Source organism: Theropithecus gelada, chromosome 7b, assembly GCF_003255815.1.
Source record: "Theropithecus gelada isolate Dixy chromosome 7b, Tgel_1.0, whole genome shotgun sequence".
NCBI classification, from domain to species: Eukaryota; Metazoa; Chordata; class Mammalia; order Primates; family Cercopithecidae; genus Theropithecus; species Theropithecus gelada.
Genome location: NC_037675.1, coordinates 1,972,034 through 1,996,220, shown reverse-complemented (window position 1 = coordinate 1,996,220; position 24,187 = coordinate 1,972,034). Strand labels below are relative to the sequence as shown.

Below are 24,187 nucleotides of genomic sequence, written 5' to 3'. Positions count from 1 at the left end.
ATAAATGCCTACATCAAAAAAAAAAAAAACCTCAAATAATTTAATGTTAAGGAACTAGAAAAAGAACAAACTAAGCCCAAAGGTAGCAGAAGAAAGAAATACATCCTCGTTCATTCTTGATGAAGACAGATGCAAAAATTCTCAGCAAAACACTAGCAAACCGAATTCAATAACATGTTAAAAGGATCATCCACAATGATCAAATGGAATTTATTCCTGGGATGCAAGATTGGTTCAATATATGCAAATTAACAAATGTGGTACATCACACTAACAGGATGAAGAACAAAAACTATATGATCGTCTCTTAGATGCAGAAAAAGGCTTAGCAAAATTCAACATCTTTTCATGGATAAACACTCTCATTAAATTAGGTATAGAGGAATGTACTTCAACACAATAAAAGCCATGTACAAGAAGCCCACATCTAACTTTATACTCAATGGGGAAAAATTGAAAGTCTCTCCTCTAAAACGTGGAATGAGACAAGGATGTCCACTCCTGCCTTTCTTTTTTTTTTTTTTTTTGAGAGGGAGTCTCGCTCTGTCACCCAGACTGGAGTGCAGTGGCCGGATCTCCGCTCACTGCAAGCTCCACCTCCCGGGTTTAAGCCATTCTCCTGCCTTGGCCTCCCAAGTAGCTGGGACCACAGGCGCCTGCCACCTCGCCTGGCCAGTTTTTTGTATTTTTTAGTAGAGACGCGTTTTCACCGGGTTAGCCAGGATGGTCTCGATCTCCTGACCTCGTGATCCGCCCGTCTCGGCCTCCCAAAGTGCTGGGATTACAGGTTTGAGACACCGCGCCCGGCCACACTCCTGCCTTTCCTATTCAACATAGTATTGTAAGTCCTTGACAGAGCAATTAGGCAAGAGAAAGAAATGAAAGGCATCCAAATAGCAATGGAAGAAGTGAAATTGTCAGTCCGGACGTGGTGGCTCACGCCTGTAATCCCAGCACTTTGGGAGGCTGAGGTGGGTGGATCACCTGAGATCAGGAATTGGAGACCAGCCTGGCCAACATGGTGAAACCCCATCTCTACTAAAAATACAAATATTAGCCAGGCGTGATGGCAGGCGCCTATAATCCCAGCTACTTGGGAGGCTGAGGCAGGAGAATTGCTTGACCCCAGGAGGCAGAGGTTGCAGTGAGCCGAGATCGCACCACTGCACTCCAGCCTGAGTGATAGAGTGAGACTCTGTCTCAAAAAAAAAAAAAAAGAAAAAAAGAAAAAAAGAATCAGTAGCATTTCCATATGCTAATAATGAACTATCCAAAAAGAAATAGAATAATTTCACTTAAATAGTTATAAAAATAAATAAAATGCTTAGGAATAAATTTACCAAGAAGGTGAAAAACCTATATACAAAAAACTGTAAAAGAAATTGGGCCGGGTGCAGAGGCTCACGTCCGTAATCCCAGCACTTTGGGAGGCCAAGGAGGGCAGATCAGGAGGTCAGGAGAAGGAGACCATACTGGCTAACATGGTGAAACCCCGTCTCTACTAAAAATACCAAAAAAAAAAAAAAAAAAAAATTTAATCTGGCGTGGTGGCGGGTGCCTGTAGTCCCAGCTACTAGGGAGGTGGAGGCAGGAGAATGGCGTGAACCCGGGAGGCGGAGCTTGCAGTGAGCCAAGATCACGGCCACTGCACTACAGCCTGGGTGACAGAGGGAGACTCCGTCTCAAAAAAAAAAAAGAAAGAAATTGAGGCCAGGTGCAGTGGCTCACGCCTGTAAATCCCAGCATTTTGGGAGGCCGAGGCGGGCTGATCATCAGGACAGGAGATCGAGACCATCTTGGCTAAAACGGTGAAACTCCGCTCAATTAAAAATACAAAAAAAAAAAAAAAAAAAAATTAGCTGGGCATGGTGGGGGGTGCCTGTAGTCCCAGCTACTTGGCAGGGTGAGTCAGGAGAATGGCGTGAACCCAGGAGGCAGAACCTGCAGACAGCCAAGACTATGCCACTGCACTCCAGCCTGGGTGACAGAGCGAGATTCTGTCTCAAAAAAAAAAAAGAAAGAAAAATTTAAAAAAAGAGAAAGACATTAAAGAGTCTGGGTGCCGTGGGTCACACCTGTCATCCCAGCACTTTGAGAGGCCAAGGCAGGCGAATCACGAGGTCAAGAGATAGAGACCATCCTGGCCAACATGCTGAAACCCCATCTCTACTGAAAATACAAAAAATTAGCTGGGCGTGGTGGCGCATGCCTGTAGTCCCAGCCACTGGGGAGGCTGAGGCAGGAGAATCGCTTGAACCCAGGAGGCAGAGGTTGAAGTGAGCCAAGACTGCGCCACTGCACTCCAGCCTGGGGACAGAGTGGGACTCTGTCTCAAAAAAAAAAAAAAAAGAAAAAGAAAAAAAAAGAAAGAAATTGAAGTATACCTAAATAGAAAGATATCCTGTGTTCATTGAGTGGAAGAATTAATATTGTTCAAATATCCGTGCTACCCAAAGGAATCTACAGATTCAATTCAATTTCTATCAACATTCCAATGTCAGTTTTCATAGATACAAACAAACAAAAAAGTCCTAAAATTCATATGGGACCACAAAACCCCCTGAATAGTCAACAAAATCATACACAAAAAGAACAATGCTGCGGATCACAAGGTCAGGAGATCGAGGCCATCCTGGCTAACAAGGTGAAACCCTGTCTCTACTAAAAATACAAAAATTAGCCAGGTGTGATGATGAGCGCCTGTGGTCCCAGCTACTGGAGAGGCTGAGGCAGGAGAATGGCGTAAACCCAGGAGGCGGAGCTTGCAGTGAGCTGAGATCCGGCCACTGCACTCCAGCCTGGGCCACAGAGTGAGACTGTCTCAAAAAAAAAAAAGAAAAAGAAAAAACAAGAAAACTATACTACAGAGCCATAGCAATTAAAACAGTATGGTACTGGCAAAAAAAAAAAAGGCATATCAACCAATGCAATAGAATAAAGAGCCCAGAAATGAACTCATGCATGTATAGTCAATTGATTTTGTATAGAGTTGGCAAGAATGCACAACTGGAAAAGGATAGTCTTCAATAAATGGTTTTAGAAAACTTGAAATCCACATGCAGAAGAATGAAATTGGATCCTTATCTCACACCATATATGAAAATCAACTCAAAATGGAATAAAGATTGAAACATAAGATCAGAAACTGTAAAACTACTGAAAGAAAACATAGAGGGAAAACTATACAACATTGGTCTGGCCAGTGATATTTTGAATTTGGCCTCAAAAGGGCAGGCAACAAAAGCACAAATAGATAATGGGATTATATCAAATTAAGAAGCTTCTGCACAGCTAAGGAAACAATTGACAGTGTGAAGAGACAACCTATGAAGTGGGAGAAAATATTTTCAAACCACATATACAAAATATATAAGGGACTTAATATATTAATATACAAAATATATAAGGGACTCAAACAACTCAATAGCAAGAAAACAAACAAACAAAATAATATAAAAATGGGCAAGGGACTTAAACAGACATTTCTCGAAAGAAGGCATACAAATGCCCAACAGTATATGAAAAAATGCTTGATATTGCTAATCACTAGGGAAATGCAAATTAAAACCACAATGTGATATTTCACACCTGTCAGAATGACTATTACCAAAAAGACAAAAGATAACAAGTGTTGGTGAGAATTTGGAGAAAAGGGACTCTTGTACATTGTTGGTGGGGATATAAATTAATACAGCCATTATGGAAAACTATATAGATGTTCTTCAAAAAACTAAAAATGGAATTACTATATGATCCAGCAATCCTGCTTATGGTATTTACGTAAAAGACTTGAAATCAGTTTGTTGAAGAGATGTCTGGACTTCCATTGTCATTGCAGCACTGTCCACAATGGCCAAGCTATGGAATCAAGCATAACTCCAAGTAGTGGGGTAAGGGGAAAATGGAGAAATGATGGTCAAAGGGAACGAAATCTCAATTAGACATGAGGAATGAAGTTTTTTCTTTGAGATTTATTGCATAGCATGGTGAATATAGCTAATAATAGTGTTTTGTACGTTTCAAAATTGCTAGGAGAGCAAATTTCAGATGTTCTCACTATAAAACATTGTAAGTATTTTAGGTGATGAATATGTTAATTAGCCTTATTTAATTTTTCCACTTTGTATTCATAAATCACAACATCACTTTGTTCCCTATAAATGTATACAATTATAAACTTAATTTATACTGGGGTAGGGAGGCAGTGGGGTCAGGGAATTCCATTTTTTTTTTTTTTTTGAGACGGAGTCTCGCACTGTGGTGCGATCTTGCTCACTGCAAGCTCTGCCTCCCAGGTTCCCGCCATTCTCCTGCCTCAGCCTCCCGAGTAGCTGGGACTACAGGCACCCATCACCATGCCCAGCTAAGTTTTTGTATTTTTAGTAGAGACAGGGTTTCACCATATGTTAGCCAGGCTGGCCTCGATTTCCTGACCTCGTGATCCGCCCGCCTCGGCTTCCCAAAGTGCTGGGATTACAGGCGTGAGCCACCGCGCCTGACCGGGAATTCCAATTATTGTAAAAGCTTTTTGGTGCTAGTTGACTTTAAAAATTATATGCATATATTACTTAGATAAAAAAATGAAAAGTAGATGATTAAACAAACACTTTTTTTTCTTTTAACAAAAGAAAGGAAGAAGATGGTAGAATGCTGGCAGGTGGTAGTATTAGAGTGATCTTTTTTTTTTTTATCCTTGTCTTTTACTGTTTCCATGCACATCCCCCCTCTGTACCTCCAATTAGTTTGTATTACTTTTGCATTCAGGAAAAAATTCCCAATATTTAGGAAAAGCTAACGCTTCTTCATATCCTTAGATCTGTACTCCGGTGGCTTGGATATTGGGTCAGAGAAGCTCCTTCCTTCATTAACAAAAGTCATACTATCCTACATGTTTATTTTTTTATCCAAGCATTGTGCAATAGCTTTTTCTCCCTGTCCTTCAGGAAGCTGTTCAGGCTACACCCTACTGCACATCCTGACCTCAGGCGGTCCCTGTCAGCGGACAGCAGAGTCCTCAATTGACTAGCTTTGGAAGAATTGAGTGGGGTCTGAGCTGTAGGCAATGAAAGTGAATCTGAGTTAGAGCACCTGGCTGGGTTGAATACCCATGACCAACCAGCCAAGGAGAACTGCTCACCCAGAAACTCAGGCAAGCCTCCACGTTTTGGTTCATTGACCCAGCTCAGGAAGAGGGAGAGTGGAGAGTGAAGGAGGAAAGGACAGTAGAGACTGGTTCTGAAAGCTGAGAGAGCAGACAGCTGAGGGTTCTCACTTCCTGTGTGTCCTTTTTTTCTGAGCCCAGAGGTCATGTGGTATAGCGGGAGAAACACTAAGTCTGGGAACTCTCCCCGTGTATGTTCCTTCCTGACGTGTAAAATAGAGCTGCCCTTGCAGGGCTGATGTGAAACTTAACTCCATTAACTGAACTGTATATAAACCATATGGTGCTTTTCAAGACTACAAGGACTTATTAATCGATACAGTTTATTATTAATAATGAAACAGTGGGGTTGGCTCAGTTTATCCCTGAACTTTTTGCTTGGAAGCCTCTCAGGTATTTAACATTGAGGTTTGGGTCTTTCGTAACTAAGACAATTGGATTTTTCCCAGCAGCTACTATCGATTCAATTAAAGAATTTCAGGCCAGGCGTGGTGGCTCACACCTGTAATCCCAGCACTTTGGGAGCCGAGGCGGGTGGATCATGAGGTCAGGAGATCGAGACCACGGTGAAACCCCATCTCTACTACCAAAAAAATACAAAAATCTAGCCGGGCACGGTGGTGGGCACCTGTAGTCCCAGCTACTCGGGAGGCTGAGGCAGGAGAATGGCGTGAACCCGGGAGGTGGAGCTTGCAGTGAGCCGAGATCACGCCACTGCCCTCCAGCCTGGGCAACTGAGCCAGACTCCCTCTCAAAACAAAACAAAACAAAACAAAACAAAAATTTCAATAGGCATAGTGATAACTTTCTAAAAAGTTATTGTTTATAAACCCAGCAGACTTAAATCCTCATTTTTTAAAGTAGGGAAAAAAAGATAATGTCTAGAATGGAAGATTAAGCAACAAGAAGTAGAGCTGACCCTTAAACAACACAGGGGTTGGGGCACTGACCCTTTCCACACCATGGAAAATTCACGTGTAACTTCTGACTTCCCCAGAACTTAACTACTAATGGCCTACAATTGATCAGAGGACTTACAGATAACATAAACAGTTGATAAACACATATTTTGTATGTTACATGTATTAGACATTGTATTCTTCTAATAAAGTTAGCTAGAGGTATTAAGCCTAGTACTCAATAGTTATTCTTTTCTGATTCTCTTCCTCCTCCCAACCTCCACCCTCAGATAGGACTCATGTCTGTTGTTTTTCCCCTCTTTGTGGCCACATGTTCTTATCATTTAGCTTCCACTTATGAGTGAGAACATGTGGTATTTGGTTTTCTGTTTCTGTGTTGGTTTGCTAAGGATAATGGCCTCTAGCTCCATCCATGTTGCTGCAAAGGACATGATCTCCTTATTTTTTATGGCTGCATAGTATTCCATGGTGTATAGGTACCATATTTTCTTTATCCAGTCTACCATTGATGGGCATTTAGGTTGATTCCATGTCTTTGCTATGGTGACTAGTGCTGCAATGAACATATGCGTGCATGTGTCTTTATGACAGAACGATTTATATTCCTTTGAGTATATACCCAGTAATATAATTGCTGTGTCAAATGGTAGTTCTGTTTTTAGCTCTTTGAGGAATTGCTGCACTGCTTTCCACAATGGTTGAACTAATTTATACTCTCACTAACAGTGTATAAGCATTCTCTTTTCTCTGCAATCTTGCCAGCATCTGTTATTTTTTGACTTTTTAAAAATAGCCATTCTGACTGGCGTGAGATGGTATCTCCTTGTGGTTTTGATTTGTATTTCTCTAATGATCAGTGATGGTGAACTTTTTGTCATATGCTTGTCAGCCACATGTATGTCTTCTTTTGAGAAGTGCCTGTTCGTGTCCTTTGTCCACTTTTTAATGGGATTGTTTTCTCTTGTAAATTTGTTTCAGCTCATTATAGAGCTGGATATTAGACCTTTGTCAGAGGCATAGTTTGCAAATATGTTTTCCCATTCTGTAGGTTGTCTGCTTACTCTGTTGATAGTTTCTTTTGCTGTGAAGAAACTCCTTAGCTTAATTAGATCCCACTTGTCAATTTTTGCTTTTATTGCAGTTTGTTTTAGCATGTTTGTTATGAAATCTTTGCCGGTTTCTATGTCCAGAATAGTATTGCCTAGGTTGTCTTCTAGGGTTTTGATAGTTTTAGGTTTTACATTTAAGTCTTTAATCAATCTTGAGTTGATTTTGTATATGGTATAAGAAAGGGGTTCAGTTTCAATCTTCTGCTTATAGCTAGCAGTTCTCCCAGCACCATTTGTTGAATAAGGAATCTTCCTCATTGCTTGTTTTTATCAGTTTTGTTGAGGATCAGATGGTTGTAGGTGTGTGGTCTTATTTATGAGCTCTCTATTCTATTGCATTGGTCTTATGTGTCTTGTTTTGCCAATACCATGCTGTTTTGGTTACTGTAGCCCTGTAATGTAGTTTGAAGTTGGGTAGTGTGATGCCTACAGCTTTGTTCTTTTTGCTTAGGATTGCCTTGGCAATTCAGGGTCTGTTTTGGTTGCACATGAATTTTAAAATAGTTTTTTCTAGTTGTGTGAAGAATATCATTGGTAGTTTGATAGGGATAGCACTGAATCTGTAAATTGCCTTGGGCAGTATAGCCATTTTAATTATATTGATTCTTCCTGTCCACAAGCATGGAATTTTTTCCATTTGTTTGTGTCATCACTGATTTCTTTGAGCAGTGTTTTAGAATTCCCTTTGTAGAGATCTTTTACCTCCCTGGTAGCTGTATTCCTAGGTATTTTGTTCTTTTAGTGGCAATTGTGAATGGGATTGTGTTTCTGATTTGGCTCTCAGCTTGACTGTTACTGGTTTATAGGAATGCTGGTGACTTTTGCACATTGATTTTGTATCCTGAGACTTTGCTGAAGTTGTTTATCAGCTCAAGGAGCTTTTGGGCTAAGTGGGGTTTTCTAGATATAGAATCATGTTGTCCGCAAATAGGGATAGTTTGACTTCATCTCTTGCTATCTGGATGCCCTTTATTTCTTTCTCTTGCCCGATTGCTCTGGCCAGGACTTTCAATATTATGTTGAATAGGAGTGCAAAGAGAAGGCATCCTTGTCTTGAGCCAGTTTTCAAGATGAATGCTTCCAGCTTTTGCCCATTCAGTGTGATGTTGGCTGTGGGTTTGTCATAGATGACTCTTACTATTTTGAGGTATGTTTCTTCAATATCTAGTTTATTGAGAGTTTTTAACATGAAGGCATGTTGAATTTTATTGAGGCTTTTCTGCATTTATTGAGACAATCATGTGGTTTTTGTCTTTAGTTCTGTTTATGTGATGAATCATATTTATTGATTTGCATATTTTGAACCAAACTTGCATCCCAGGGATAAAACCTACTTGATTGTGGTGGATAAGCTTTTTGATGTGCTGCCGGATTTGGTTTGCTAGTATTTTGTTGATGATTTTTGCATCAATGTTCATCAAGGATATTGGCCTGAAGTTTTCTTTTTTGTTGTGTCTACAAGGTTTGGGTATCAGGATGATTCTGGCCTCACAGAATGAATTAGGGAAGAGTCCCTCCTCCTCAACTTTTTGGAATAGTTTCAGCAGGAATGGCACCAGCTCTTTTTTGTGCATCTAGTAGAATACAGCTGTGAATCTGTCTAGCCCTGGGGTTTTTTTGGTTGGCAGGCTACCTGTTACTGATTCAATTTTGGAGCTTGTTATTGGTCTATTCAGGGATTCAATTTCTTCCTGGTTCAGCTATGGAGAGTGTATATGTCCAGGAATTTATCCATTACTTCTAGATTTTTCTAGTTTGTTTGCATTGAGGTGTTCATAGTAGTCTCTGATGGTTATTTGTATTTCTGTAAATGACAAAGTTTACTTGGTTCTTCTTTCTTTTCTTCTTTCTTAGTCTAGCTAACAGTCTACCATATTAATTTTTTCAAAAAACTAGCTCCTGGATTCGTTGATCTTTTGAATGGTTTTTCATGTCTCAGTCTCCTTCAGTTCAGCTCTGATTTTGGTTATTTCTTGTCTTCTGCTAGCTCTGAGGTTGGTTTGCTCTCGCTTCTCTAGTTCTTTCAGTTGTGATGTCAGGTTGTTAATTTGAGATTTTTCTAACTTTTTGCTGTGGACATTTAGGGCTATAAATTTGAAACAGCCATTTTTATCACACTCACTGAACATTTACTTTGGGCTGGATGCTCTTCAGGAAGAAGAAGACAGAGAACACCCTCAGCCCTTACCATTCTCCTTAATTTGGCTCAAAAAGCAGGGCAGGGTGGTGCAGGTTAGAGCAACTTAACACGCAGACACACCTCCTCACAGAAACACTCAGGGTAGGAATCAGAGAAAAGTGCTGGAAGAATTTTAGAGGTCACTTACTGCATGGTTTTCAAAAGGAAAGTCTGTCTTTTTTAGCAGCAGAACACAAAACAAAATATTAAAAGTACATGAAACCAGATACAAGTGGAATGAGCTCGTGTGGTGCTTGGGAGTTGTCCACTCAGCTACTTCTTATCTCCTCTTTAGCTCTCTCTCCAGGACGGCCTGTGAGGCACCTGTAAGGTTCCCTAGAACCCGTCAAAGTAGAGTCTGAAAGGGCAATTTTACAGATGGAGAAATGAGGGCTCCAGCATTAGAGATGTTTAAGGCCCCACAGCTAGGGATGTGCAGAGGTGGAAGCTGAAACCAGGACCTTGGAGTCCCCAAACGTGTTCTTTCCACCACATCAGTTCTCCGCGTGTAGGGTGGCTGGTGACCCAGGGGGGCTCTGAATTCAGCTTCTTTTCCGGGAAGGCAAATGCCAAACTCGGGAGTTGCCGTGGAGGCCCGTGGGAAACCTACTCCAAACCAATGTCCTAGGCTGAGGCACTCAATTCCTGGAAGCAGGATTAAGACCATTCAGAAAATATGTCCTCTTTTCAGTTAGCCTTGGAACTGGAAGATGTACATGGGGACTTTACAAATATAATACATTTTGGAGGTCTAATAGGACTCAGAAGTAGCGCACAATGCCTATTGCAATAACCAAGTAATTCCAGCAGAGGGTACTACTTCCTAACAATCTGAAATGCTAACCAGCATTAAGGTTGTAAGGCTAGGAAGCTCCTTTAAAAAAAAATTTTTTTTTTCAGTAGTCTTAGTTCTCTGCAAAGAACATAAGTAGGGCAATTCAGACAAATTAAAATTCCCAATCACACAGATTTCTAGGGTGTAGTTTTAAAAGAATCAGGTGACCAATAGGCATCCTGTTCTTTAAACAGTTTGCCTGTGGCTGTTTTTAAAGTTTCTTGACTAATCTGGCTTTAATGATCAGCCAGAGCATATCTTGCAGAAGAAAGAGCAAAAGACGTTGAAGCACACTGAGCCAACCACACATTTCAATAAATATGCAGATTTTGAGACACTGTGAACCAACATGCATACATTTCAATAAGTAGATAGAAGCTTAGGGACAGTGAACCAACCCACATATTTCAACAGATAAACGTGGAGGCATTGTGAACCAACAAAGAAAAAAAAAGAGTTGTGGGTGAGAAGGGGGTGACAGGCTGGGCTACCTGCTCAGGAATGCACAGCTGGTGTCCAGAGACTCAGTCAGACACTTCTCTTATAGCCCCACGATTGCCAGGGAGCTAAGAACAGGTTCTCATTTCCCCAGATGTGGAAATTCTGGTCCAAAGGGGTTTTCCCTCAGGGGTCTCAAGCACCTCTGTAGATGCCCCAGCATCTGAGGAGGTGGGAGGAGAGGCTGAGAGAGGCTGCCCAAGTCAGGGACTGAGTCTTTTCTCCCCATGAACAGAATGAGTAGCAGGACTTTTCCCTTTTAAGAATAGTCTAGACCAGTGATTCTCAACTGGGGGCTATTTTGTCACCCACTCCCAGCAAGGAATATTTGACAATGCGTGGAGACATTTTTGGTTGTCATAATTTTGGGGGTGCTATGACATTTAGTGGGTAGTGAGTGACCAGGGAAACAGCTGAACATCTTACAAAACACAGGACAATTCCCTAGAAGAAAGAACGATCTGGTCCAAAATGTCAATAGTGCCAAGTTTGAGAAACTGTGGTTCAGACCAGGGACCAGAAATTCTCAAAGCGTAGTCCCCAGTATGGCACATCATCACCACCAGAGACTCATTACAGATGGAAATTCTTGGGCCCCACCTAGACCTTCTTAATCAGAAGCTCTGGGAGCAACTTGTGTTTTAATGAGCCTTTCAGAGAATCTAAGGCACGCTCAAGTATGGCAACCGCTTGTTTGGGGACTATACTGCTTGAGGCTGGTAGTCTAACACTGTACTTCTAAGTTATTAATGTGCTTACAGTCACTGCAGAATTGTTAAAATGCAGGTTCTGATTTAGTCGTTGTTAGAATTTGCATTGCTTACAAGCTCCAGGTGATACTGATGATACTGTTCAACTGGAGGGATGTTCAGGGCCCACATTTTAAGACACAAGAAGGATCTAAGATACTGCTTCGAAATTTGCCAGATCATAAAATACACCTGAAGTGTATGTTGAACCTTCAGATTCCCAGTCCCCTTCTGAGACCCTCTAGATAGGACATTTCCAGAAGATGGGCCTAGGATTTTTTATTTTTTTCCGAGTCGGGGTCTCACTCTGTTGCCCAGGCTGGAGTGCAGTGGTGTGATCATGGCTCACTGCAGCCTTAACCTCCCAGGCTCAAGTGATTCTCCTACCTCAGCCTCCTGAGTGGCTGGGACTACGAGCATGTGCCACCATGCCCAGCTAATTTTGTTTATTATTCGTAGAGATGAGGTCTTGCTATGTTGCCCGGGGTGGTCTCAGACTCCTGGGCTCAAGCAATCCTCCAGCCTTGGCCTCCCAATGTTCTGGGATTACATGCATGAGCCACTGCACCTGCCCAGAATATGTATTTTTATTAAGTGTCCCAGAAAATTCTCACAATCAAACAGATCTAAAAACACTGACTTCAAAGGGCAGATTCAAGAGTTACTGATGAATACAACACCTCTGAGTCCCTTTCGTCTGTATCAGAAATTCTCAACCCAGGCTGGGGAGAATCACCTGGGGAACTTTGAAACTCCCGCTGCCCAGGCCACAGAGTAGACCAATTACATCGGAACCTCCGAGGGTGGGACCTAAGAAACAGCACTTTCTAAAAGTTGTCCAGGTGATTCCAATGTATAGCTATGTTTAAGAATCAGTGACCTTAGGAAAACAGTCTGGCAGTTTCTCAAAAAGTTAAATACACAGTTACCATATGATCCAGCAATTCCATACCTAGGTATATACCCAAGTGAATTGAAAACATATGTCCACACAAAAACTTGTACATGAATGTTCATAGCAGCATTATTCATAATAGCCAAAAAATGGAAACAATTCAATGTCCATTGGCTGATGAATGGATAAACAAATTAAAATGGATATGTCATATCCACACAATGAAATACTATTTAGCAATAAGAAGGAATGATACATTTACAACTGGAATGAAGCTTGAAAACATTATACTAAGTAAAAGAAGCCAGTTGCAAAAGGCTATTGTATGATTCCACTTACAGGAAATATCAAGAATAAGCAAATCCATAGAGGCAGAAAGTAGATTAGTGGTTGCTAGGGGCTGCTGTGAAGGGAAAACTGCTTAATGGGTACAGGGTTTTATTTTGGGGTGATGGAATATTTTTTAACTAGATGGAGGCGATGGTTGCACAACATTGTGAATGGACTAAATGCCACTGAACTGTACACTTTAAAATAGTTAAAATGGTAAATTTTCTGTTATGCAAATTTTATCATAAAGGAAAAAAGAATCAATGGTTTATAAACTTTCCTAATAGAGATAGATTTTAAGAAATCAGGCAAAATCAGGATGTGAGTGAATTAGGTCACTCAGGAAAAAGATAACCTAAAATAGACAATCTGCCATATCTGTGCCCATATATTCTTGGACCCTTGCTAGGGTAGGATGTAAATACATTTTCAGAGCCCTGTGGACAAGGGCAGGGACAGTGTATATTATACTTACCACCATAGATTCAACAGTGCTAGGCACATAGTAGGTGGGTTCTCAATAGATCTGTTGATTGAAAACTGGAGGCCACGGGTAAAGCCTTTTGTTGACGGGGGAGTGCTGACAGTAGGACTGCAAATGAGGTTGGGGGGCAGTGGTAAAGCAAGTCTGTAAGCAAACCTCGACCACATGGTGCCATAGGCTGGCCCAGCACTGTGGAGGAAGGAGTGAAAAGAGGCTTCCTGGAAATTATGATACCTGAGCGGAGGCTCAAGGGGAGGCTCAAAGGTTAGTGGGTCAGAGACTGGAAAGGCAGCTCCCACAGAGCCAGCAATACACGCATGGCCATAGGCAGCTGACCAGCTCTGGGACTGTTGAGCAAGGGCTGGGGTCAGCCCGCCGAGGCCAGGCACGGTCATGAAGGACAGGTCTGGCCTTGTTGGCAGTTCTACCCTGACGGCAGTGAGAAGCAACTGGAGGAGCGGAGACATAGCCTGGTCTGTGTTACTGTTGAACCCCCTGGGGATGTCATCCGAAGGATGGATTTGAGAGTAAGTCAAAAGACTGCTGAGATAGTCTTAGAGAAGGAAGAGAAAGGAGAGGATCGTCTTGTTGAACTAATGTTGATTACGCACATGAAAAGGGGTAAAATTCTAGTGTTTTTTGGTAGGTAGACTTGTTGGGATTTGGCAACTGCTGGCTATTGGAAATGAAATAAAAGAAGCCTAGGATAGTGATGATGATGATGATAATGATGATGATGAAGATGCTTGTAGTTAACATCTGTTGAGTGCTTATGTTCCAGGCATTAAGTGCTTCATATACACCTTGTCATTTGAGCCTCATCATGAACCACTAAAGTATAGACTATTTTATTATTGTTGTATGGGTGTTTTAATTCTGATCAATACCTTTCATTTTTGGGAGAGGGGTGAGACTGTTTTTGTTTGTTTCTTTGTTTTTTGAGACAGAATCTCACACTGTTGTCCAGGCTGGAGTGCAGCAGTGTGACCTCGACTCACTGCAGCCTCCGCCTCTGGGGTTCAAGCGATTCTTGTGCCTCAGCCTCCTGAGTAGCTGGGACTACAGGCATGCACCACCACACACAGCTAATTTTTGTATTTTCAGTAGAGACAGGGTTTCACTATGTTGGCCAGGCTGGTCTTGAACTCCTGGCCTCAAACGTTCCACCTGCCTCCACATCCCAAAGTGCTGGGATTACAGGTGTTGTTTTTTTTCCTTATTATACAGACGAAGAAACTGAAACTCAAAAAGCTGTGACTTGGACAAGGCCACTCATTTAGTATGTGGAGTAGCCAAGGTTTGACCCCAGTGTTGGGGAGGGTTGGACCTGAAGAGCCAAGCTCTTAACTGTACCTGGTATTGACCCTGGGTTTTTAGTTTGGGTTGGCTGGTGGGTGGTGGCACCATTCTTCAATCCAAGGAAACAGGAGGAGGAAAATGGTTGATTGGTGGTGAAATGACAAACTGAGTTTGGGACAAGTTGGGCTGGAGATGCTGTGGATTATTCTGTGATATCCAGTAGGTGTTTGCTAGTCAGGAGTGCAGCTCTGGAAGGACTCTGTTGGAGGGGTAGACTTAGGAGGCACCAGCCTACAGACAGTAACGTCATGGGAATGAATGAGACAAGCTAGGAGAAAGCATGAGAGTGAGGAGAGGAAAAGGTCAAGAACAAGACTAGGGGACACTGAAGAAGCAAATGTGTCCTTTTGGATATGGCCATCAGGAAGTCACTGGGAACCTTAGTTTCCTAAATGGTAAGGAGCCCTAAAGGGTAAGGGGAAGAAACAGGAGTGCAGTGATTAGGGGAGAGGCAAAATCTGCTATTCTAAGGTCCTCGGCTGTAGAAGGAGGAGATAATATCACTGGAAGGGATCTGTGATCAGGGTCCAGAAGGCTGTCTTTTTCTTTTAATACATTAAGATGAGAAAGATCTGTAAATGTCATAGGCTAGAGAGATGGAGCCACCGGAAAGGATGAGTTTGATAATGAATGGGAAAGAAGGGTTGGCACCACACCCTTGAGGCAGCTAAAGGGGTGAAGTGAGGGCATCAGGCTTCAGAAAGAATAGGGACTTCTTTTGAGTCCAGAGAAAAGTTAAGCATAGGTTTGAATGCACCTTGAACAGCACATAGGGGCTTTAGAAAGGTTAAGATTTGGCCAAGGGCTCCCCCTACTATACTCTGAAATCCACTGTTAACATTTGCTCTGCAGCACTCTTCCCATGGGCTGCTCAAAGCCAATGTCTGATCATGGCAGGAATATAATTGCAGGGAACCCATTCCCCAGAGACGCAGGACTGCTCTGATTGTTGACCTTGGCTCAAGGGCTCATTATGGCCTTCCTGAACTTCCCTCAGGCTGTGTCAGCTTTGGATACTTTCACCTGACCTTCCCTCCCTCTCCCCTTCACTGAGAGCCAAACCTGTGTTGCACAGGCTGGCTCTCCCAGCTTTGCTTGGCACTCTCTCTCTCTCTCTCTAATATGTATATGTTATATATAATATATGTGAATTATATGTATATTAAATTATATATATATATATTATGTAATGATATATATATACATATATTTGGACAGATTCTCACTCTGTGTCTGCCTCCCGGGTTCATGCCATTCTCCTGGCTCAGCCTCCCGGGTAGCTGGGACTACAGGTGCCCACCACCACATCCTGTTGATTTTTTGTATTTTTAGTAGAGATGCGGTTTCACCATGTTAGTCAGGATGGTCTCATCTCCTGACTTCGTGATTCGCCTGCCTCGGCCTCCCAAAGTGCTGGGATTACAGGTGTGAGCCACTGCACCCAGCCTGGCTATTTTATCTCAAAGTAATTTATCTTAATAAAATCCATGCACATTTAGCCCTGTTGGCGTGGGCATCATGGAGGACCCAAACACAGCCCCCTATAGGTGCAAGTGGATAAAACCAGAAAGGCTGAGCCAGGGAATTTCACATCTCTCAATGACAGGTGTTGAGCCCAGGGAGATCATGATGGGTCTGAATGTGACAGCAAAATGGGTGGTGGTGGGATCCTGGTAACTTTCTCATAGAGATGTTTGCAGCTTACTGTGACAGCCCACCGGGCATGAGGTGGATTTTCAGGAGGTTGAGGCAGATGTGACCACATGAAGATGGGTGTGATTATACACAAACTGAAAAGGATGTGGTGGGCAATGGGGGAGGGGTTATCTCCCAATTATCCAAGAGTAGGATGTGAAGCCAGCTACTGTGAATATGGAGAGTTGGTGGGGTGGGATCCTGCAAAGTGGTTTCAGAAGAACAGTGGGAGAAGGAAGATAAAGCTGGTAACAGCTAAAACGTAAGACTAGTGGGAAAAGGAGATGGCGAAGTAGCAGGGGTGGGAAGCTTCCAAATGACAAAGCTGTAGGCCTTGGGAGACTGAATTTTATACTGTTAAGGGAAACCACCAGATGGTTTTGAGATGAGGCACTACATCATCTGATGTACATCTTAGAAGGACCATTTTGGCCATTGTACAATGTATGGATGGAAACAACAGATCAGTTAAGAGGCAACTGCAATCATTCAGAAAGGAGACAGGGCTTAGAGTAGGGTGAGAACAGTACAGATGATGGTAGATGTGTTAAGTTTCCCTCTGGTAACTTTTCTCCCAGTGAAATATGAAGCAAGAACATCAACTGAGAGAGTGGCTGGATGGGTAGATAGGATCATACCCTTATTTATATATTGGAAGGGTAGGAAAAAAGGTGAAAAAATTAAGTTATAAAAATTTGTTTTTTAAAAAAGCCTGCATTTTTAAGAACAGGCTTACATTTTTTTACTGAATTCTATTTGGGGCATTTGGAGACTTCTCTTTAGTGCATTTTTTTTTTTTAATCTTTTTTTTTTTTTTTGAGATGGAGTCTTGCTCTGTCGCCAGACTGAAGTGCAGTGGCATGAACTCGGCTCACTGCAACCTCTGCCTCCCAGATTCAAGTGATTCTCATGCCTCAGCCTCCCAAGTAGCTGGGATTACAGGAACGCACCATTATGCCTGTCTAATTTTTTTGTATATTTAGTAGAGACAGGGCTGGGCTTCGCCATGTTGGCCAGGCTGGTCTCGAACTCCTGACCTCAGGTAATCTGCCCACCTTGGCCTCCCGAAGTGCTGGGATTACAGGCGTGAGCCACCGGGCCCAGGCTATATTTTTCTTGATAAAAGATCAGCACACCCAAATCCTCCTCCCAATGAAGTAACCACTTCGTTTCTTTTTGAACTCATTAATTTCTGCAATTTTTGTTTGATGCGTCAGTAGTTACTGACACTTTTCTCTGTCCACCAGACTCTCCCCCACCCTCCAGGGTTTTCAGCTCTGTCAAATTCATAATGCATCTCTGTGTGTGTGCATAAGGATATACACTTGTACAAAATGCAGCCCATATGACAAAACCATTTTTACAAATGTTTGCCTTTTAAAACAAAAGGTGTGTCATATATTTTTATTAAATCATAGAAACATTTGTATACAAATTTTTTCACTTTGGAAAAACTGGAATATTAAACAGCTGGGTAACAAAACAGTTGAAAGATACATCTCACTTTAAATAGAAACAAGTTTTAAGTTGTCACATTTATTAAAACAAAAAAAGTTGAAATAATTGGTAACAGGTTGTTGACTTTTTTTAAACCTTTAGACCACAGAAATAATATGTCTTATAAGCCTCAACTTTAAGAATGTTTTTTATTACTTACATCAACCACGAATTTAAAAGATAGTTAACTTGAATTCTGAATACAAAATCAACGTCCTTGTAACTACACAGGCTTTTAGAATACTGTAAATGCTGAATTTCAGGAGATGGTTTCATTCCACAGGACTGATTAAACTTCCTTTCTACAATGGAAAATGTATATAACAGTGTGGAATATATTTCAGAATAAGTTAAATATTAAGACATACAATATGGCAATAATGTCCTACTTTTTTTCCTACCAAGTAAATTCAAAAGTTCATCCTAATCTTAAACATTTATAAAAGGGTGAAGACTGAGGGATCCAGTGATATGGAAAATACACAACAACCATCAGAACCACATTATCTATGGCAGAATATGTACAAATGTTCCTGCCAAAATCATGCTTGCATTCATTCCATAGGTGACCAAAAATAACAGACTTTGAAGTTCACCAAATGAAAATGAGCGGTGATTTTGACATTTAGGTCATCACTTGTTCTGCTTCTGAGCAGAGATCCAGAGGTGACACAGTGCAATATCTGCACTCACACCAAACACCACATAAGCACAAATTAAATATTATCAAAATATTTTTAAATTAAATTGAAGACCATTATTTGAGTGCATGAGATATTTTCCCCTTAGCTTCTTGAATGCATGTTACAGAACAAGAATTAACAAGGAACATGTTAGAGGCCAACCCAATCCTCTGAGAACTCCCTGGGGTAACATATGAGACCTTTGGCGCAGGGCTGAGGGGAGGGACAATTATCCACTCCAAATACAGGGATGGTCTCAAAAAGTCAGTCTTCCAAACTCAGGTCTGGATTTCAAACTAATTGAAGAAGGAACTGAAAATGCTATCTTTGGGACTGGTGAGTCTTCCTCCCCAGGACACTTCTTATCCAAGACCCTTAACACTGCAAGCCTCATTTAAAGCCACCCCCAGGTCCTGGGCCCACTGGTGTCAATATGCAGACCTGGATCTGTCCCAGGGAACATGTAAACAAATCTGGGAAAAACTGCATTTCTGCAAGTTTTCCTTGTATCATCAGTGAAAGACCTCTTGGACTAAGAAAAATGATAGGAAGGGCTGCCCCAGTGTCATCTTCCCACAAGGTTTGTCTTTTGCTCATTCTGCTGTGGAAAACTATAAAGTCAAATCAAATAATTTTGCCTGACTCACCCCAAATGATATTGAAGAGAAACATTTCTATGGACTACCTTATTCCTGAATTATGAAAAAAGCTTATCTGAGCATACTTAGTTTGCCATCTTGTTACTGGAGGTGACTTGGAGATGAGGCCAGGCTTTTGTGCAGGTTGGGATTCTGGCTGTGTCTGTTTCGACTGCGAACAGACGAAAACATGGTGTTGCAGCCTGGTACTTTGCATTTGTGGAGCTGCCGGAGGTGCACAGTTTTGTAGTGGGCCCTAAAGGTCCCTTTGTTACTGTAGGTCTTTTGGCAGAGATGACAGGTTATGGGCAACCCAGAAGGCAAGCTAGCAAGGCTCTGGTCAGCCTTCTCCATCAGGACACAGATGGGGTACTCATCTTCCCCAGGGACAAGGCTTGACCCTTCACAGTTCCCATCACTGTCCTCCATAAGCACAGTGCCTTCCTCACTCACCCCGTCAGAGTCCCAGGAAGAATGGCTGCTACTCTCTGACTTCATGCTTGAGGTAGTGCTCAAATCCAGGATGGTGCCCTCGCTCAAGGGGCCAGAGTTGTAGCTCTCCAGGTTGGCACTGTGGACTTGGGTTATTGGGTAAACCAGACTGCCCATTCGACTTGCTCCTTTGAAGATGACAGATGTCTGGGAGGCTTGCTGTGTAAAAGCCACATCCTGATAGGCTTCCTTAGCCACATCTTTCAGAAGGTAAGCTGTACGGAAATGATCTTCACTGCTCTCCAATGTTTCTTGGCTCAATGCTTTTTGGTGGAGGTTTAGGTTTGAGCTGTGTCTACAAGAGTGAAAAGATGGTTAGTAATGGGTTGGGTTGTTTTAGAAACAGCCATCATTCTGAGTGGAGAGACTTGGTAGATACCAGGAAAAACGTGTGGTGTGGGAGCACCGATGATAAGGGGGTAGGCCCCCATGGGATGTAACACCTGTCTAGTGGATACAGGCCCACTGTTGTTCACTGCTTGTCAGAAGTTAGTGTTCACCAAGAAAGTCGACAGTCTGGAAACTGAGAATATGTAGTCCTGATTTCCACTATCTGTTTGATATACTTTCTGTACCTTATGTACTTTCTATACATGAGCTCACTGTTTCAGAGCTGCTGGTTTGACATACTCCTTCTTCCAGGAAGCTTTCCTTAACTTCTCATGGTGCCCTCCCATGTGCCCACAGCAGCACTTCTCTCATTGTAGAAGTCATCACATTCAACTGTAATTGCCTGTTTCTGGTCTGTCTCCCAGAATGGCTAGACTACATCAACTAGATCAGTTTAACAGGGACACGGGAACCGGGAGATCCCAGGAGAAAACTGGTCACAAACTATAAGGAACTAAGAAGAGGACTTTATTTCAATGAAATCAGGAAATATTACCTTCTGGGGCTGCACTGTCCAATGATAGCCACTAGCCATATATGGATACTGAACACCTCAAAAATGGCTAGTACCGTATGTTGAAAGGATATTTTGAATATACTGAAGTTAAATGTTATTAAATTTTATTGCATCTGGTTTTTTACTTTTTTACAGTGGCTATTAGAATATTTAAAATTTCACATGAAGCTTGCATCATATTTCTATTGGATAGCACTCGTCTAGAGCACTGACATACACTTCATCCCAAAAGTTCTACAAGTGTGGGTGAGAATCCGATTGGCTATAATTGTGTGTGTATGTAGTTTAGTTCATATTTGTAATGTTTCACTATCCTATACCAGACAGAAGTTTTGCAAATGCAGCAGAATAAGCATACCACCAATCTTCTACCCAATGATTACTCTCGAAGGACAGATAATGAGTATCCATTATGACACATACCTTTTAGTCATGTTATCATTTGGAAGTAACTTGTAAATCAATGTTGGTCTTCCTCAGAAATCCTCTGCTAACTTTTGACAAGCAAAAACAGTCCTTACCAAGGGGGTTACAATCTTAAAGGTGATGAGAGAATTATTCCAAATAGAGAAAATACTCCCCCAATACATATCAGAATTTATGGCAGAGTCAAGTTGGGAAAACACCTTCACCAAAATAACTAAGAATTGAACTTTCTAAATCCCCGAAGACATGTGTGTGGGAAGCTTTATAAAATGTACAAAATCTACTGTTCAACTTCCATCTTCTATTTCCTTACACATATTTTCTGGACATAATCAGAATTATACTCCCAGATCACCCACTTTGCAAGCAGCCCTTCTTAACTCCAACTCTGCCCTGTGATTATGTCAGCATTCTGGGTTGAAGAGGCTGGTACGTGTCGGCAGAAAACCAGACACTGGGTTGATATACAGGTTCCAGTAAATACAAGTGGTTAAAAAGGAAGACAATCACTTTTATTGGAACGTTGTAAAGAAAGGTCCCGACCGGAACAAAGCAAACCTCTGGGCCTCATACTCAACTCCTGAGTATTCCATGCACACTAATGGCTAACTTGTGGGCTCTCTCACTCCTCTCAAGCCTTAGTGGGTTAGATACATTTCCTGAGGTGCCATGTCCCCTGAGACGAGTAACTACAACAACCGTAAAAACCCTCTGGATCATGTACCAGGCTTTGGTTTCTAGGACTCTGCTAATCCTGTACTCACTGCCCATGTCTCCATCTCTTCCCTTCAACCCTACAACCTCTACATCTCTCCTCCAACTCTTCCTCTTGGCTTCTATTTTGATTAGTTCAGACCAGTGATTCTCAAAATGTGTTCTGAGCATCCCTAGTGATCCTGAGGTCTTTTCGGGGGGTTCCTGAAGTCAGAGTTTCATAATACTAAGATATTATTTGCCGTTTTCACCTTGTCTCATGAGTGCACAGTGGAGTTTTTCAGAGGCTACGTGGCATGATTTTGCAACAGAACATATGCAGAAGCAGATATGAGAATCTAGCTGTCTTCTATGAAGTCAGACATTAATGAGATTTACAAAAATGTAAAACAAAGTCACTCATCTCACTAAATTTTTGCTTTGGAAAATGTAGTTTTTTTTTCATAAACATGTTAATATATAAAGTTTTACAATTAAAAAATTTTTAATTTCTAATATGATAAATTTTGATAGATATAACCCAAATAAAGAAAAGCTCCTGAGTAACCTTAGGTTTTAAGTATTTGTAAAGGCGTTATAAGACCAAAACGTTTTAGTTACTGGTGTAGACATATCCCTTCTTCCAGGAAGCTTTCCTTAACTTTTCAAGGTGCCCTCCCATGTGCCCACAACAGCCTACATTTCCTTCACTCACTGCAGAAGTAATCACATTCAACTGTAATTACCTGTTTCTGGTCTGTCTCCTCCACTACAGGCCTCTGTGGGCAGGGATTATGTCCCCAACACCTAACATAGACATTTCTTAATATTCACTGGGTAAATGGGCATCCAGGGTGCTGTCCCAGTCCCTTCCTGATGGGTCTTGGTAACTGTTGCTGGCAGTAGCAGTGGCTCAAAGAGAACTTAGGTGTCCCTACAGGAATGTGGTTCTCAATCTCTGACTGAGAGAAATGGTGTTAGGTCTGGACCTGCCCACAAAGTCAAATTTAAAATACTGTAACTTAAATCATAGATTCTAGGTAAAATGCATTTCAAGCTCTAGACTAATTCGTGGTTTTAATTTATAATGCAAGATGCTTTCCTGTTGTGGTGGGGGAAGGCTTGGATCTATTAGTACAAATAGGTCAGAACATAAGGAAATATTAAATCTATGAAAAAATAAGTATCAAATGAAAAAGTATCTTGAATCCAATATGCCTTCTAATTTAGTAGATATTGTAGGATAGAACAGTATCATAAATATCAAAGATAATATGACCAACATGATTGTCTCTTTATAACAACAGCTTATTCACGAACAAACACTCCTCCTCTTGGAGGCTGAAGGAGAAGGACTGGTTCACTAATTAGGGTACCTTGGTGGTTTGGTTCAACATCCTATCAGTAGAAACACTGATTTAATATAAACATTTAACTAATATCTCCTGTGCTCTATCCTCTTTGCTAAAGACAATGAGTATGTTCTTATGAGAGCTGTCCAGGAATGTGTGTGGGAGTCTGTACATTTTCACCCTCTTAACAAATTAGGCATTACAACTTGGACCAAGTGGTGGTGCTGAACTGCTTCAAGTCAAGCTTGTTTCTGCAAATGTAGCATTTTAATATTCAGTGTACCATTTAGCATTTATCATATTCCATTTCATCGATAGGCAGCTGATCTTTTCCATAAGCCTCCTGGGGCCATCTTTTGGTATGCTTGCTCTTCCAATTTATAGGCTGGGGAAGAAGGTGACCTGAAGAGTGGTTAAGTGACTGAAGTTCATGAAGAAAAGCACAAGCAAGACAGTAACACCAGTGCTATCCCCACAGTGATGAGATACGCTCTATACCGGGGGTCTTTGTAAACAGTTTGCCTCTATGTGTGTCATGAAAACTCAGGATCTTTCAACCAGAAATCACAGTCTCTGAAACAACCTGCCAACTACCTTTATTCTTTTATCTTAATAATTAAAAAACTTTTGATCAAGCAGTGATTCTTCCTTTCAAATGTAGCTCGGTAACTAGAAATAAAGGAAAATATTTTATTCTATGGATTTCATATTATCAAATGAAAATGAGTCAAGTTTTGGGACGCTATCGTGGTAATTTAAAAAGCTCCCTTCTCACTCTTATTCAAGTAGTTATTTACGCTTTACTCAACCTGCTAATGTGACAACTAGTTCATGATTTTTTTCTTTTTTTTCTTGTTTGAGATGCAGTCTCGCTCTATCACTAGGCTGGAGTGCAGTGGTGCGATCTCAGCTCACTGCAATCTCCGCCTCTTGGGTTCAAGTGATTCTCCTGCCTCAGCCTCCCAGTGGCTGGAACATGACTACAGGAACACACCACCACACCCAGCTAATTTTTGTATTTTTTGGTAGAGATGGGGTTTCACCATGTTGGCCAGGATGGTCTCGATCTCTTGACCTCATGATCTGCCTGCCTTGGCCTCCTAAAGTGCTGGGATTATAGGCATGAGCCACTGCGCCCGGCTGTAGTTCATGATTTCTTATCCCACACCCTTGGGGCCGGATGTGTTTCTGAGTTCAGAATTTCTCAGACTTCAGACAGGCAGAATGATGCATATAATGAAACGAAACACTGTTAATGCCTTATAATAAATCCATTACTATCTGT

General features: G+C 41.6%; 1 protein-coding gene across 2 annotated transcripts in view; it reads right to left on the bottom strand.

Moving 5' to 3' along the window:
* Positions 1–17,602: 17,602 nt before the first annotated feature.
* BNC1 (basonuclin 1) overlaps positions 17,603–24,187 on the bottom strand; it is a 29,282-nt gene continuing 22,697 nt past the window's right edge. For both annotated transcript variants that reach the window (XM_025392336.1, XM_025392338.1), the window contains exon 5: positions 17,603–19,819. In XM_025392336.1, coding sequence (XP_025248121.1) covers positions 19,135–19,819 — 685 coding nt within the window. In that variant the 3' untranslated portion in view covers positions 17,603–19,134. The remainder of the gene's footprint in view (positions 19,820–24,187) is intronic.